Source organism: Nannospalax galili, unplaced genomic scaffold, assembly GCF_000622305.1.
Source record: "Nannospalax galili isolate Female #2095 unplaced genomic scaffold, S.galili_v1.0 scaffold784, whole genome shotgun sequence".
Lineage (NCBI taxonomy): Eukaryota > Metazoa > Chordata > Mammalia > Rodentia > Spalacidae > Nannospalax > Nannospalax galili.
In genome coordinates this window covers 1,367,407-1,385,777 of record NW_008352133.1, presented here as the reverse complement: position 1 = coordinate 1,385,777, position 18,371 = coordinate 1,367,407, and the positions used below count along the sequence as shown (strand labels likewise).

At 40.0% G+C, this 18,371-nt stretch overlaps 1 protein-coding gene across 2 annotated transcripts in view; it reads right to left on the bottom strand.

Annotated features, from left to right (window-relative positions):
* Hsd17b12 (hydroxysteroid 17-beta dehydrogenase 12) overlaps positions 1–18,371 on the bottom strand; it is a 162,082-nt gene that overhangs the window by 64,437 nt on the left and 79,274 nt on the right. For both annotated transcript variants that reach the window (XM_029554007.1, XM_008848933.2), the window contains exon 4: positions 3,198–3,305. In XM_029554007.1, the coding sequence (XP_029409867.1) occupies positions 3,198–3,305 (108 nt within the window). The remainder of the gene's footprint in view (positions 1–3,197; positions 3,306–18,371) is intronic.

Here is an 18,371-nt window from a genome sequence, read left to right as displayed (position 1 = left end):
TCCCATGCCTCTGTCCTCTAAGGGCACGTGTGCACGCACGCACACACACACACACACACACACACACACACAATTAAAAATAATAAAATAAATAAAAACATCTGTCTCCTTCACAAGTTCTAGAGGGTTGTGCCCAGACTACAAATTAAGAGTTGAAATACGGCAACAGAAATAAAATAAAATTCAGCTCACAAAGGTGTTTTGATAGTAGCCTCAAAATCACAGTTCAATATAGATGTAACGTATTTGCTATTAAATGTCAATGATTGAGGAGACAGTTGTGGTAGAATACAAAGACAATTAAATGGAGAGTCTAGTCAATGAGACCACATATGTGAAAGTGCTTCCATGTACATTCCAGAACTATGAAACAGCCATGTGCTTTCAACTACAAATCAAAACCAAAGCTATGTTTCTACAATATTCAATCAGTAACTTTACTACTTCTTAAATCTGTGTGTGTGTGTGTGTGTATGTGTGTGTGTGTGTGTGTCTTTTCACTTGTTTGAGTGCAGGCATACATGTGGAGGTCAGCAGACAAACTCAGGTGTTAGTCTTCACCTTTCTACCTTGTCTGAGACAGGGTCTCTTGTTGTTTGGTGCTGTATCTGCCAAGCTGGGTGGCCCACAAGCTTCCAGGAATTCTCCAGTCTCCATCTCCCACCTCACCACAGGAGTGCTGGGATTATACATGCAAGGTACAACATCTGACTTTACATGGGTCTGACGATCAGAACTCGAGTCCTTATGATGGCACAAGTGCTGACATACTGAGCCATCTCCGCAGCCCTCAACTAGTAACTTTAAAGAAAAGTTTCTCAGCTCTATTGATATTTTTAGGTCAAATAATTCTTTGCTGTAGGAAGCTGTCCTATATGTACTGCAGTGTGCCCAATGGTGTCCTTCATCTTTACCCACTAAGGGCCAATAGAACTACCCTCCTCTCACAAAAAAAAAAAAAAAAAAGACAATCAGAAATGCTGTCAAACATTGCCAAATTGTCCTTGGGTGGCAACCACTGATCCTAAACAGTGAGAAAAATCTGTAGGTTGCATGTATAGGTCCCTCATATGAACTGAGGATGAAGGCCAAGATGAGTGCGAGCTTAGATATACGCCTAGTAGTCATTAGCCACAGGCGCCTTGGTTTTACAAATTGTCTTATCTAGACGTTATATGAAAAATCACTCTTTGGGGACTAGGGAGATAGGTCATTCAGTTAAGTGCTTGCCTTGCAAGCATGAAGAATTGAGTTGAATCCCCAGCACTCATGTAAAGAGTCAGGCATGGTGGTGTAAAACTGTAATCCCAGAACAGGTGGATCCCTGGATATCAGTGAGAGATCATCTCAAAACACAAGATAGTCAGGGAGGACAAACACCCAAGTTTGGTTTTTGATCTTCATTGTGCACTTATACACACAGGTATACACACACACACACACACACACACACACTCACTCACAAGTGCACACACAACACACACATTCTTTTATAAGCATGAGAAAGTAAAGCTGGGTCTTCATGAAAGCATAATTACTTTTCTTCATTTATCTTCCTTTCATAGCCTGATGAAGAAAATAAAATCACCTGCCAGGTTCCCCCCATTTTGGGCAGTGGGCTAAAGAGGCTTAGTGATCAGTAGTTGTTTTGGATTAGATACTATGGGTTTTTTTCTAGTAGTGATTCAAGGGAAACTGGTAGGAGACTTATCTGAGTCCATTTCCTCCCTTGGCATCATTATTATTTCTTTAGTGTAAAAATACTTGGGTTCATTATGACATTTGCAAACACTCTCATTGTACTTTGCTCATATTCACCACCCTACTGCTCCTCCCTATCTCTTGCTGGCCTCTTTCTTTCCCATAGTCCCCCTTCTGCTTTAATATATACAGCACTTATATGTCTGTGTGAATATCTGTTATATGCACATACGCACAGCGACTTCATATGCTATTTTGTTTTCCCACCCATCTCCCTCACAATCTTCTGATGACTCTTTTCTATAACAAAGTTCAATGCTCCCATTATTTCACCAAAAACATTTGGTTTTCTAGTAGGAGCAAGGTAGCTGAGGTACAACAAAAGACTAACAGACATAGAGAAAACAAGAAATCATGGTACTCAGTCTTTATGTTGACTTTAAACAGATCTCAAGCCTCTCTAAGCCATGTATTTTCAGTTGGGGTCTATCTGCCCAATGGAATGAAACTTGGTGTGTACTTGAAAGAGTTCTATAATATTAATATTTCATGAGGGCAGAGACTGGGAAAGAATCTCCAAAGGCTTTTGGGGGAGCAAGAGTAAACAGAGGCTCAACCAACTTTTCTAGGCCTCCTCTTCAGCTATCAATGAGTCACCATCATCTGCTTTAAAAGATAGTGATCTTTTTAAACATGTTGTGCTGGAGAGCTTCAGTTGCCAACATGACACACTGGGGAAGAGGGAAACTTCATTGGGTGATTGTCTATCAGACTGGCCTATGAGGCATTTTCTTGATTGCTGAGTGATGTGGGAAGGCCCAGTCCACTATGGGTGGTACCACCCCTGGGAAGGTGGTCCTGGGTTGTATAAGAAACAGGCTGAACACAGGACAGAAGAGCAAGCTGAGTAGTGTTCCTCCATGGTCTTTGCTTCAATTTCTGCCTCCAGGCTCCTGCACTGGTTTCTCTCTATAAAGGACTATACTATAAGCTGAAATAAACCTTCTTCTCCCCAAGTTGCTTTTGGTCAGACCGTTTTATCACAGTAATAGAAAACCTAAGAACATGTGTCTATAATTTTGTTTTTTGAAGACATGGTCTCACTATGTAAACCTGGTTGGCCTGGAACTCCCTAGTATGCCAGGCTAACCTCAAACCCAAGGAGTTCCTCTTGCCTCTACCTCCTGAGTCCTGGAATTAAAGATATCCACTACCAATCCTGGCCTTTAAATTTATCTTAATATATATGACAGATTGGGGCTGGAAATAAAGCAGCCAGGGGAAAATAACCAAGCTGCACAAGTCATTAATCTATAGATAAGACAAAGATTCAAACATGCATAGATTAGTATCCGCTGCTGACCAACTATATTGATGACAAGCTTCTCACTAGTTGTTTCGCCACTGAATACCTAACCTTAGAAGAGAAAACGAAGGCACAGTTAACACCAAGTAAGAACACAAAAGAAGTTCATAAATGTGGCAAAAATACAAACCTAAGATGCCGATTTCAAGACCTGACAGGCCCATTTTAATTTTATCATAAATGTTGTCCAGTGTAAAGTCAACAGCAATGGTTCTTGTTTCCACTTTGAATTTTTCTTCTAGAAGAAAAAAAGAAAAATAAATGGGAGATAGGAAGAATTAATGCATGGCAATTATGATTAAATCACTTGATAACATTATCCTTTCAAACTTTTCCCCCCAATTTCAGATGACATTTAGACCAGGATAATTTTAAGCAATCATGAGACCATCTAAGAGATGATATAGAGTCAACAAAACAATAGTTCAGCAATTAAAACTCCCAGTGTCGTCACTGGGCTGACTGAATGTTCTGTAATCAGTTCTCCTTTTGCAAATCAATAATGATAACTGCTTTTCAGACTCTTGGGTACAAATAATAAAACATGATTCATATCACAATGTTACATATTCTTTAAATATCACTGGCTTTGTGATTTTAATTGCAAATTGATGTCTCCTAGAAGCTTTTAACATTATAATACCTTAAGTGTGATATATTAAAACAAAAAGTTTGTCATATTAAATGGAAGTAAAATGAATGTGATCTTATTGTAATTTCGGGACTTGGTTAATAGTAGTCACTACATCTTGGGGCTGGAGAGATGACTCAGCAGTTAAGAACACTGACTATTGCAGAAGATCCAGGTTTGAATCCCAGCACCCACATGGCAGCTAACAACTGTCCATAACTCCAGTTCCAGGGGATCCGACAGCCTCTTCTGTCCTCCACAGGCATTCACTGCACAACACGGGTGTACTTACCTACATGCAGGCAATACACACATAAACATAAAATAAAAATAGTAAATAAAATATTTAACAATAGTAGACACTACATCTAAAAAGCTACACAAAACACACAGTAATAACTCTATAAAGTAATACAAAAAAGATCTTGGTGTTCTTGTTTTCTGGAGACAATTAAGGTCCAATAGCACTGATGGAATTAAGAGCTTCAGAAATGAGACCCAGAGGAACAACATCCCTCTGGGAAAACAGTGTTTCCTTCCGCCTTCACTAGCAGCTGCTTTGAAGAGGAAGCATGGGCTCTGGGGTCACCAAGACACAGGTGCCAGTTTTGTTCCCACACTTCTGCTTCCCTTCTCTCTTCAACCTCCCAACCTGCCTTTCTATAGTGCCAGTCAGTGTAGGTGCAGAATGCTCTTCTTTGAAACTTGCTGAGAATTCAAGATAATTAATTTAAAAATCCTGCTTCCAAAAATAAATCTTTCTTGAGTCGAAGTCAATGTCAGCTCATCACGGAGTTTTCAGGATTAATCCTCATAGGAAGTATCCACTCTTGATCTAAACGGATTTACGTCTCAAACTAAAGAGCTGGCTCATGAGGGATTTTGATTCTTAGTTAGGCTCGATGAAAAGTATCGACCTGACATAGAAATCCATGCATAAACTGCAGAGGAAGATTGACCAAGAAAATACTTACATGGTGTCAAAGGTAGACTTACTGTGAGTATGAGTTATATGTGTATATGTGTATTCATGTAATGGAGCGTCAGAGAGAGTTATCACATCACAATAGCTGGTCCAATATGTCTTATTAGAAAATGGCTCAAAGAACGCCATTCATTTTTCTTTTTACATTTGTGTGTGTGTGTGTGTGTGTGTGCGCGCATGTGTGTGTGTGTGCAAATACCTCAGAACTTACCATTCCTAAGTAAAGAACACTGACTTTATCACAGCACCACATTCACACGGAAAAACAAGCCCTAAAACAAAAGGCTGAGAGATGGCATTTATTCAATGTAAAACCTTATTCAAGAATAAAATAATGCTGGGTATGGTGGCCACACCTTTAGTCTCAGCAGACAGAGGTAGTAAATCTCTGTGAGATACAGGCCAGCCTGGTCTACATAATGAGTTCCAGAACAGCTGTGGCTATAGGGAGACCCTGTCTCAAAAACCAAAAAATAAAAATAAATTAAAAGCAAAGTATTGAAAAGCAATACTTTGTACAAAGTATTTGAAAAGCAAAGTATTTTTCCATGCTAGCAAAAGGTTCTAACATTTAGGAATAAAAGCTCTTATACACACCCTCAACCAAATCAACCCTCCGTACCTTACAGGATTTAGTGAATATATTTATATCACTGTCACTGAGCATCCCTGAGGGATATGCTGCTAAGAATAATTCAGTGAGGTTTTGGAGAGAAGGTTATGGAGTGAAGACCCCATGAAGCTTGCTTTATGTTCATGGGGGAGATGCAAAATGGCTCCTGCTACAAGCTTTTCAAGATAATTAAAGTGTTTGAACCTATTCCTAGATGACTCCAAATCACATTCCAGGTCAGGAAGCACTAGCGCTGCTGCTGTTTTCCTGTAGCTTCTCTCCACTCCCACCACTGAAGTCCCCTCCTCCTCTTTGTTTTTTTAAGCTTTTCTCTACTGGCTCTACTGTAGTCCTCCCCCTCTTCGTTTTTGAAACATGGGTCTGATCACATCATTCCCCTTCTCACAAGCCTCCACATATGTCCATCTCACTCAGAATAAGGATAAAACAGCCTGATACTTATCTGAACTCATCTTCCACTGTTCTCCCCACTGTTCCCCAGTTCTAGGCACTGTGGCCCCTCATATACCTTGAACACAGAATGTGTTCCAAACAAACTCAGGGCATTTGTACCTACTGTTCCTCTGTCTAGAATGTTCTTCCTCATCCCTTGTCTCTGGTGGTTCCTTGAGCAAATGTAACCCTCAGAGTAGTCTGGCTTGATCAGATTTTAGAAAATGTAACCATTCTTCCCCTAGCACCACTGACTCCCTTTGTCTTTAATAATGTATGTGCCTATCTGTCTATCGGCACCCAGTAGCACTGAGGGTCTAGAAGACAAGGACTTTGCTCCATTTTGACAAATGATCCAGGACCTCCCATTCCTGTGCTCTCATTCCTTTAGGTTCATTCCTTTCACTGATTTCAAGAGGGCCACTGGCATCCCCAGCACTACATGACAATGCTCATCAGTAAAAACTGGACATTTCACAGATAGGAAAACCTTCCCAGAAGTATCCACAAGATTTCCATCACATTTCCTTTCTGAGGATCAAGCGTGCTCTGGACCAGGCCCATGGATGGGCCTTGGGGATTCCATGAACTGGTCAATATCCACCAAGTTGCATGAAGGAAAAATAGCAGTGCCCATGTATGACTCGGACAGGAAGTACTCTCTGTGCCTAACCCCTCAGATGAGAATTGCATGTTCTAAAAGGCAGACGTGGAAAGAGGCTAACCTTCTGAACTGGGCAATTCTAGGTGTGGCATATCCTTCATCCCAAACTCTGCCAACAAGACAAAGGACAAAAATCTTCTAACTTTAAACAACACAAAGGTGGGGTAAGCACCTGGAACAGAAAGGGCTATCACTGGATACCTGCAAAATCCAAGTAACCCTCAATGCCACCTTCACTACCTCTCTAACTCAAGCTTCTCCTAAGACCACCAGTCCTTGTTCAGTTAGGGAAGAATAAGTACTGCACCAAAGCCTTATCTTGGCCACTCTGATCCTTTCCCTTCTCTCCTCACCCTACAAAGGCCCAAGAAATGGGTTCTGTCAAATCTCCTCTAGTAGGATCTAAAATAAGATGAAATCAATATGAGCAGATATGTAGGACAACATACTGCAGAATCGGCACCTGCCGTGGACATGAGATGAGCCACTCAACTGCCTCAACAAAGACATTCTTGATACAGAACCATCATCAGCAAGCAGCTCCTGCCCTCCGGCATTGCCTGGCCAGGATCATACCCTTCCCATGTGCTTACATCTCAGGACTGATGTGGCAGAGTGTAAAGCCATCAGACTGCCGTATCTTCCAGCAGCTTTCTGAAGCAGGGCTAAGAAACAGCTGGGCTGGCACTATTCATCTATGCTATTTTTCATAATGGCCCAGTTTTAGTTAATCAAGAAAAGTTTGAATATTTTCAGTTGGACAGGTCTCCTTGGTTGGTGACCTCTCCCCAAATTTACTGCTTATCCTCATCTGTTTAGTCTTAGGTTTTACTGAGTTAGCATTAAGCATTTCAATGAAATTTATGGAGAATGACTTTGTGGTATTCCCTTTAGGGTCTTCATTCATTTCAAGTTTTATAAATGACTCACAGTAAAATCTTGTGGCTACAGAATCTTAAAAGAAAGTAAAGAACTAAAAAATTTCATTGAGCTGAAGATGAAACTCAGTAGTTTAACATGCATAAGTCTGTGGTTCTGATATACAGAACCACAAAAAAAGAACTCTTTTGTTCAAAAAACTACCATTATGCAAAGATAGTCAACATCACTGGGTCCTATTGATAAACCATTTGCTACCTGAAATCAGGTAAGTTGGCATTCTACTATTTACAACTTGAGCCAAATACAGTCATGTACCACCTACACTTTCTTTGTAGAATAAAATGTTTCTGAGATAGTCTTGGTTCACTGTCTCTGGGTCTAGTAGTGAAGACCAACACCCAAGAAGCAAAATGCTAATGACTGGGGCTGGAGACATGGCCCAGTGGTTAAGAGAGAGTACTGCTCTTGCATGGAACCTGAGTTCAGTTCCCAGCACTCAAGTTAGGCAGCAAATGCCTATACTTCAACTCGAAGGGGATCTAATGACTCTAGCCTCCACAGGTACCCACACTCACATGCATACCTACACACACACACACACACACACACACACACACACACACACACACAAACACACACAATGAATCTTAACAACAACAAAAAGCTAATGATTGGTATGAACTGTCCAAGGCAGTCAATTTTCTAGAATTGGAGGCAGAAAAGCAGGTCTGGCTAGTTACGAAGTGGAAAAAGGCAATAAGAAATTGCTAAGCTGATCTGTTCATCTGCATTTATCCACTGCTTGGCAGCAAACAGCATACCTATGAGGGAAAAAAAGCAAGTATGTAGAATTACAGGGCTAGTTAATAATATACTCTCTGGCCTTAAGCTATCCTATCACCTCTAAGGATGGACACTCTGCTGTAAGCACATGTACTCTAACACCACAGCCAGGTTGCTGCTGCAGAGTATCCTGAATGAGTCTAAGGTCAAGCGTGGAATTGGCAGAGCAGGAACTGCAGCCTCAAGATGCTACTGAAACATCTTTCATAGCAAAACAAACACATTTCAGTAAACAGAAGTCTTGCGTTTAACATACTTCTAGGTCTGCTTGTTGTTACCTTCATTTTTCTCAAGGAAATGACATTTTGAATTGGCATTTTCTTTCTCTAATAACTTTACATGTTTTGAAAAGATTTTCCTCAAATCTCTCCCCTACGTACTGGGATATAAGTGTGAGAAAGCTAGAAAACTCGTCTGATCTACATAAACTTGTGTGTAAGTTTTCTATCAGGAAAACCAGAAAGAACATACTGCCTCTCCTCTATCCCCACCTCTGCTCCCATGGGCAACCTGTGTTAATCGAGCTCCTCCATCGATTTTAAAATTTCTGCTGCCCTCCCCCATCTTTTCCATATTATGACACCCCTTTACGAGTAAGTCCACAATAGCTACGTGGATATATTTTAACAATTCCCATTTCCTCCAAGGAAAAGCTTCTTATTCTCTGGGGAGACCTTCCATATAACCCTACCAGGCATCCAACATGTGTTAACTTAGCACAGTCGCTATTTCCTACCAAACGGGTCATTCTTGGTCATCTCTGTTTTCCTATCAGGGTACTTGGCATAAAGCAGAGGTCACTCTGCTAAACATACATTGAAAGAATAAATGTATTCAGTGGCACAGCTGGTTTATTAAGCTGTCTTCCCAATACTTCTTGAACTCCCCACTACAGAAACAAGACCATGTGCTGTTAGGAAATGTCTACATAAAACATAATAGCAAAGGCTATTAGGCATCTTAAAGCCTAAGATAAACTGAGGCAACTCAATTCTTTCATCTTCATCCTCCCAGAAATTGAAACACACTTGAGTTATAAAAAACCTTGAAAACCACCCAGAACCATAAATAAAATACTGTAGAAACTTAACTCAGGGGCAATGGTGTGAAGGTTGAGGCTACTTTAGTCATGAGCCATGCTTCATGTCCTGTCCTATAAGAAAGTGAGAGGCTCTTGGGGAAACAGCACTATGGTTAGCTCTTTAAATTATTAAGTTCCATTTACAACTACAAACATATCTTGCATACTTAAGAGAAATTCTTCATTTTCAAACAAAATTACGTATTTTATATTATTTTGCTATCTTAAAAAAAAATCACGAGTTTTTGTACTCCTCATTTTAAGGGAAAAACAAAGAACAACAACAACAAAACCCTACCCAAATCCTCACTACTTCTTGTCTTGGGTCTGATCACATGCTCTTGAGAGCCTTATCTCTGGGGTAAGACATCTCCCCATGGAGTGCTGCCTTATGGGACCCTGGAGATGACTGTATGCAGGAGGGAATACCAGATATGACTTCATTTTATAAAAGGTTCATTTAATGATAATTATCAGAGGTAATATACAAATAATGGTCTGTTCTTTGACACGGTCCTTAAAAAATATTCGTGATATTTTAAATCTCTTTTGAGGAGAACCACTTTCAGTCAAACCAAAAAAATTAATTGCAGCTCATCAGGATTCCATCCCAAAACAAGTATTTCTTTAAGACAAGAAATACTTTACGAAGAGTTTCTCTTGAGTATTTCTTTAAGGTGATCATATCTTATTCACCTCAGCCTTTTTAATTAGAACAAGTACCTGTAACAAATAAAAATCTCATGCCACATGAATCTGTTCTGTCCATAGGACATGAAGAGGTTCCATTCTTTTGAGACTCTGAGTGTTCTACACTTGCTTTAGGAACTATGAATGCAAGACAAGCCACTCGTGGAAGAAATTTTCTAAACAGGATGCTTGTTTTATCCATCTGGAAAACATACCTGTCATTGGGAGCATTTGAAATTCACTTATTTATTTTTGAGGGGAGAAAAATGGGGAAGGGGGATTCTATTACTGTGCTTCAGGTTCCGAGATTCTGCTAGAAACACAGAAGCAGAGCTCTATGGGAAGCAGTGAGTTGCAACTGGAGGCCCAGGACCTGAGCACCACCTCAGGCTGGGGACAAAAGGCCTTCACTTAAGTCTTTCAGCTTGTACTCCATTTCCTGGCCTATAAACCACAGGAGATAATATTCAATCCATACAGTTCATTTAAGAATGACCTATCCAGAAAAAAAAAAAAAGTGCTGGGCCTGGTGGCTGCATGCCTTTAATCCCAGCACTCGGGAGGCAGAGGCAGGCAGATCTCTGTGAGTTCAAGGCCAGCCTGATCTACATAGTGAGTTCCAGGACAGCTGGGGCTACAGGAAGACCCTCTCTCAAAAAGACCAAAAAAAAAAAAAAACCTGTGATAGCACGTGAAATGTGTTTAATGAAACTCAAATGTGTTCTGTCCAGTATCCGCAAAGGTGGCTACTTGGCACACAGTAGCTTTTTCCTTACTAACCAGGCTGCCATGGATATTTCTACATTCTCTGCAGCAGCCTTATGATTTACTTTTTCTTCAAGCTGGTCATGGACATCTAATTCTACTTCTAGAAGTCATTTATTTCTTACTGTATCATGGAATCTAAGTCATGCTGTTCTCTTTCTGCTTTCCTTTTAGCGTACAAGTAATTCTTTGAGCCAGTTTCCTTTAGATTAGCCTTTGAATCACTACATTTATCTATTCTAAAAGGTACATTTTTATTTGCTTTTGATCTTTGGACTCAGGATATCTTCTACTTGAACCTTTCTTTCTCATCATTTGCTTTGTTATCAATGGTGTCTAGATTTGAGGAAAGCAGCCAAGACACTGTTGACATCCAACTTCTCTTTAATATCACAAGATGGCATTACAGAAGACAGCTTCTAAACACAAGCTTCTTGACACTGCAGAGCCTGTAGCAGTCCACCATCAGCTCTAGTAAGGAGGCAAATGACCATCAGAGTTGTGACCTGAAAATCCAGGCAGGTGCATGGCCAATTCTTCAAGAGCACAGGTGTTTGCAGTCAGGCAAAGCACCTGGCTTCTAAGTTAGGCTCTGAGGGCAGAGGTCTGTGTCTGGGTTCTGTTGCTTGTTTTTCTTCTTTCCCACCCAATGTCTAACAGTACTAGGTATATAATGAGTTCAATAAATGTTTTTATTGAATAAATTCAAGGAGCACACTGAGTAACAGCTACATGCCAGCCTTTACCCCAAGGACAACAGTAACATTCTCTAAGTTGGTTACATTTTGTAAAGGAGACACGTTGTTTTAACAAATATGAACAGATTATCAGAGAAAACAACTCATATTGAGTGGGATTTTATATAGGTGATGACAATTGCATGGAGCTTTTTAGGAAAAGCAGGACTTAGCCACACTGAGAAGCAGGAAAAGGCAGAAAACTGGAAGAAAGGAACCACATGTTATAACAATGTCCATGGAGAGCATGTGTGGTACACAGGGAGAACGGGAAAGAAAAAAACAACACTGAAAAAAGAACCTGCTAGAGGTTGTGTGTGGGGATAACAAGCAGGGCTGGCTACACAATTTACGAAACTCAGTGCAAAATAATAATGTGGAGCGCCCTTTTCTCAAAAGGAACTGAGAATTTCAGGTAGTAACAGCAGATCGCTAAACCAAGAATGGGCCCTTCTAACTGTGGGGCCTTGTATAAATACACTCGGCCCTGTGGCAAGTTGACATTTATTCCATGTTGTAAGCACTTAGTATCCTGTATGTTGTAACCAATAAGCTGGGAAGTGACAAGATGACACTTGTTTTTCAGGAAGCACATGATATTGCAGAGTAGAGGACACACAGCTTATTATAAAAAGCAACAGGTGGCAGAGAAAGGACAAAGCAGCTGCTTCATTACTTCTGAGAGAGGAAGGATCTAAACAGAGAAAGCAGCAGAGATGGGGGCTAGCCAGTGCAGGGAAGGTTTCAGAGAGAGGGTCTTCTGCAGGATTTCACACCAATTAGATACTTGGCTTTAGGGAGAGGATCCCATGGCTTTATCCATCTGCCTGAGAAAGCTGGCTAAAATATTATCACATCTTCCAGCTGAAATACTCCTTCTGGTCTTATATATCCTGTGATTATATCTCAGCATTGTCTTAAATCATATAATAAAATGCCTGCTATTTTTTTAGCAGACTGGGTTTCTTTCTTGAGACACATTTCTTCTCTGTTGGTCTGAAAAATGAAGTGACTACCAATGAGATGTGGGCCAGAGTGGAACAAATTTCCATGCAGGTAACTGTAAACTAAAAAAATCAAGTTAGAAGGCAAAGAGTTATTTCTGTAGTCTACCATAATATTCCTTTCCTTTTTTAAAACATAAGAACAGCTAAATTTAGAAGCCAAATATCACATGGTCCCATTTTTTCTAAAAATGCTGGTTGATCTAGTATGTTTCTAAAAGTAATTTGTTTTATTTTAGTTTCACTTTGCTTGTAGAAGTTTCCATTCTGGTTTTGTGAAATCCCGCAGGGGGTAGGGGGTACTCTTTTCAAGATCTGACTTTGTGGCCTTGATTTGGGGGTTTTGGTTGCAGGAGGGCTATTTTGTTTTATAGTGCTGGAGATTGAACCTAGAGCCTTGCACATTCTAGACTATTCTGAGCTACACCCCTAACCTCACGGAGGTAGTCAAAAAGATGCTTAACAATTTGTTTTTATTTCTTTCAGTTCTTTTCTTATTAAAGGAACTTTTAGAAAAAAAAAAAAAACCAAAATGTAAAATAAATTATAAAAGCTAAAATATTAGTTAACTGAGTATTTTCTACTATAATTAACACCATGTAACCAAGAATGAGTTTGAGCTCCTGATCTTCCTGCCTCTACCTCCCAAGTATGCAGCCAACATTTAAAATTAATACAACTCAACAATTTTTTACATTTATTTTGTGTGGGGGGTGGGTATAGGTGCTTGTGTCATGATGAAGGGCTGTGTGTATATGTGTGTGTGTGTGTGTGTGTGTGTGTGTGTGTGTGTAGCTCAGAGGACAATTTGTGGAAGTCAGTTCCCTCCTTCTATCATGTGGTTCCAAGGATTGCACTAGGTCATGAAGCTTGGTGGCAAATGCCTTTACCTGCTGAACCATCTTGCTGGCCCTTTAAATAAAATTTTGCCCAAAACTGAACCATCTTTCTGTTCAACACACAAAAAAAAACCTGTCTTCATTTAAATTGTTAAGAGAGCATAGCTTTCACATTACGCATGTTGGCACACACTTTTAATCCCTGTACTTGGGAGGCAGAGGCAGGCAGAGCTCTGTGAGATGGAGGCCAGCCTGATCTACATAGACAGTTCCAGGCCAGCTGGGGCTACAGGGAGACCATGTCTCAAAAGACCATAGCTTTCCAAATCGGAGCAAAAGTAAAGCAAAAGTAGGTGCTATATAGTCTGATTCTTCGATACTCTCAGAAACTGACACAAACAATTATGATCATAGGATGCCCTAAAGGACATAGAGTACCCTTAAAATGTGTAGGGCTGCAGTTAATGTTGTACCAACAGAACAGGAGCAATAATGACTACAGCAATCAGCTATGCAGCATAACTACACTCCAAGAACATTGTCATTTATTCTGCACAAGACTTACTGGCACACTGTTCAAACTTGCAAATTATTATTCTCATAAATGCCCATTTTCAATGTTTGAAAGACCAATATTTGTGTATTTTTTAAATTCTGAAAAAATCTCAAATGTAAGGTACTACAAACTAATCCTTATTCCCTGAATTGGTTTAAATTGCTGACAGGATACTCAGCATCCAAAAATACTCCATGACCAATGGAAGTCCCCAAGAGTCAAAATATTAAGACATTCTCTGCCTTCTTCATTGTACTAACAAAAAAACCAAACGCAGGTTGATACAGCTAAACCTTAATACGAATCAGAGCAGCGACACATCACTGCATCGAGGGGTCACCATAGTCTTCATGTATTTGTAGTAAAAAGGACAAAGCTTCATTTAATAATGCTCCCTGGTGAAGTACTAAAAATTGTTAATTCTATGAAATGTCCATCCTTGGGTATACATCTTTTGGATATTCTGTGGGACAAAATGGAACATATGCACCTTATTTTTGTATATCTGATACAATGACTGTATGGAAGTAAAGGATTTGTGCATTAAATCCTGGTTCTTTTTTTATGCAACACCATTTTATTGAAAGAATAACAATCAGAAAAGGCAAATTTACTCAGGTTTGGCAGATGCTATATCAAAAATGGAGTAAACTTGCCATTTCAGGAAAAGCAAGCAACACTATTTGTTGTTCATGATAAAATTTTAGCTTTTAAATAAAAATCACAGTTCTGGAAAACTTACATCTGCCACCCTAAGTCTGGGGAAAAAATTTTCTGATGAGAATGGGGGTGATATTAATACTTGGGGTTGCTCTACAATGCATTAGCATGGTGGAGGGAGAACCTACAAAATCCACAAGCCGACATTTTCCAATGCATAAAGCTACGAAATCATGAGAAATACAAGACCTATTCCAAAAGTAAGGTAGATAGTGAATCTTATTGTTACTGAGTATGAAAAATTCATTACTATTACTGCAGATCCCATATCGAAACTCACTTTTAGGAAATCTCCACTTAGAAACTAAATTTTTTTTACACTTGATATGTGTGCATATGTTATGTGTGCCGTAACATTCATGTGAAGGTCAGTGGACAACTTGCAGGAGTTGGTTCTGTCCTCCTACCTTGCAGGTGTTGGAGACTGAACTCAGGTCATTAGGCCTGGTAGCAAGGTCCTTTAAGCCATCGTATCAGCTCTTTTATTTATTTATTTATTTATTTTGGTCTTTTTGAGACAGCGTCTCCCTGTAGCCCCAGCTGGCCTGAAACTTGCTAAGTAGACCAGGCTGGCTCTCGGCACTCGGAAGGCTTAGGCAGGCAGATCTCTGTGAGTTCAAGACCAGCCTGGTCTGCATAGCGAGTTCCAAGCCAGTTGGGGCTATAGGGCTCATGATTTCTTAGCTTATTCAATGGATTATAATTTATCCCTATCATCTTAATACTCAATTCGTCTGCATTTGGCTAGTAGTTAGTCCCTTCAAGCTGGCATGTGTCTTTTTGACACTCTCTAATCATTCTTTGGATTTTTCCCTGTTTTCTGTTATAATGAGATATTCTAGGTTTGGCTTCTATTCATCCTGTCTCGGCTTAGAAGCGACTAAGAAAACCTGGCTCCTTAGGGGAAAATTGCCTAGAAATCAAGATGTGGTGCTGAGCGTGTTCATTGTGACTAGGGCGTCACTTCCACGACAGAGGTCACAAGCTTCAGTGCTCATCTTTTCAGTGTTGCAGGGCACACTGGGAGACCCTCCAAAGAGTCATTAGTTGCTAGCTGAGACATTTCTGGGATTCTTAGAAAAACACCCAAAGAACTTGGGGGTTCCTCCCTAGCTTGGGACTATCATCTAAGGTAATAAGCCCACCAACATATTTTTGGTACAGAGTGAATAAAGGTTAGTGAAATACTATACTTTAAACCTTGGTTTAGTAATTAATAGTCTTATTTGTGACCTGCACTTGGTAGATGAAAGTCTGTGGTGGTCTGAACGAGAAATGTTCCCCACAGGCTTAGGTATTTAGACATTTGGTCCCCAGTTGGAGGACCAAATGTATGTCACTGGCAGGGTTTGAGAGTTCATAGCCTGGCCCCACTTTCAGTTTGCACTCCCTGCTTCATGTTTGCAGATAAGAAAGAATCTCTCAGCTTCCTTCTCTGGCCACCTGCTGCCATGTCTCCCCCATGATGATGGACCATCCTCTGAAACCACAAGCCAAAATTAACTCTTCCTTCTGTAAGAGGCCTTTGGTCATGATGTTTCATCACAGCAACAGAAAGTAACTAATACAAATTCTAATAAATATTTGCACTTTGGCTATTGTTCATTTCTAACACTCATGACCAGGATCTAACTGGATCCCTTCCAGTTTATGTCTAGTGTACAACACGCAAAGAGAAGACATATGTGCAGAATATGCTACAAGACATTCAACGTTAAACTTAGAAAAATAAAAGGTAAAATGCAAACTATATGCTTTTTAAAACTATTTTAAAAAGTCAAAGGAGGCTGAACTAATTAGCCAAATACAGACATCTACCAAAAACATAGGCAGCACACACAACAAAAATTTAAGATTTAAATTCATCCCTTCCAGTGCTATGAAATCTCAGCCTCAACGATGGACTTCAGAGGCAATGACATGTCAATAGAGGTTCATCAGTCAGTACATTTCTCTGGTGCCAGGTCTTGATGGCAGGGCAGGCAGGGGAGGGGGAGGAGGCACGAGGCATCTATGAGAGCTCTGTACCTTTTATTCAATTTTGCTGTGAACTCAAATTGCTCTAAAAAGTCTATTTTAAAAATAGATATGCTACAAAATATTCTCCAAATCTAGTAAGACAAAACTTTCTCCATAAAATTTTCCTCAAGAAGGGCTGGAGAGATGGCTTAGTGGTTAAGAACACTGGCAGCTCTTGCAGAGGACCCAGGTTTGGCTCCCAGTACCCACATAGCAGCTAAGAACTGGATGAAACTCCAGTTTCAGGGAAATCTGGTGTCCTCTTTTGGCCTCTGTGGACACTGCATGCATGTGATGCACTTACCATACATGTAGGCAAAACTCATACACATATAAAATAAAAATAAATCTTAAAAATTCCTCAAGAAATTTCTGGACATAAAAATGGCTTTTGAGATCTTTTCTCCTTAAAATCAGTCAAAAGAACCTGCCAATTTAGGAAAAGAAAACAGAAACAACCTTCACTCCCATGAAGCTTTGTTCTATCCAAGAAATGTAACCACTGGCATAGATTTATTCTTCATTTACAAAGATCAGTGGCTAGTGCCTTGAACATGTTACTTAGTTCTTAGCTATATTAATACCTCTCAAAATCTGTGTGGCAGCACTTTATTTCCTTCATCTACATATACAGCTGCATTGCATTAAAGTCCCAAAGGATAAGTTACTAGGCAAAATGATGGTTTTAGTAGCATTAAGCCTTTCAAGTGGAATTCATTGTTATAGTTTGTTTATACATTAAACATTAAATATTAACCAATAACAACTTGGGGAGGAAAGGGTTTATTTGACTTACATCTCCCAGATCCCAGTTCATCAGGGAGCCCACAGTGGGAACTCAGGGCAGGAACCTGGAGGCAGGAGCTATGCACAGGACATGGAGGAATGCTACTTACTAGCTTGTTCCTCTGGCCCCTGCTCAGCCTGCTTTTTTATACAACACAGGCTCACCTGCCCAGGGGTGGCACCACCTACAGTGGGTTGGGCCCTCTCACATCATGTAATAATCAGGAAAATGCGCCACAGACATGGCCACAGGCCAGTCCGATGGAGGCAATTCCTCAACTGAGGTTCCCTCCACCCAGGTGTGTCAAGTTGACAACCAAAGCTATCCAGCACAGGGCTTTGGTCTTTTACTGAGCAAGGTATTAAGAGAGTTGCAGAATTGCATACCCGTGCCATTCTACTCACTCAAATTCATCTCAAGATAGTTATTTTCCCTCAAAAATGTCTTCTGTTATCATGTAATCATTTAATGACAAGAAAATTTCAATTATTAATGTGTTAGTACACTGTATATGAATGGTTGCTGGAAAGAAAAGCAAATGCCAAAAATGAGCAAAAATATTTTAATTCATGACTTGTTTAAGATCATGCATGTCAACTTATATCAACACACATCTATCTGTTCTGTAACATTTTCAAGAATAAATTTTTTTGGTTTGGGTCTTATTTTGTTTTAAAGACAAGGTCTGCCTGTAGCCCTAGCTGGCCTGGAACTCACTATGTAGGCCAAGCTGGTCTCAATCTCAAGAGATTCACCTGCCTCTGCCTCCCAAGCGCTAAAATTAAAGGTGTGAGCCACAACACCTGGCTAAGAATGAACTTTTAGGAGGAAAGAGGATTAGGAAAAGGAGTTAAAAGTTGGCTAATTTTCCAGCAATGCACAACATACGTAGCCACTACCATGGCTAACATGATCTTTAGGATGCACTTTAAGTCCACTTACTGTTAATGACTAAGTGCTTAGAGGCATGCCACATGAAGGGAGACAGGTGAACAACTTCCAACAACTTCTTAGAATAAAAAGTTTAAAAGGCAG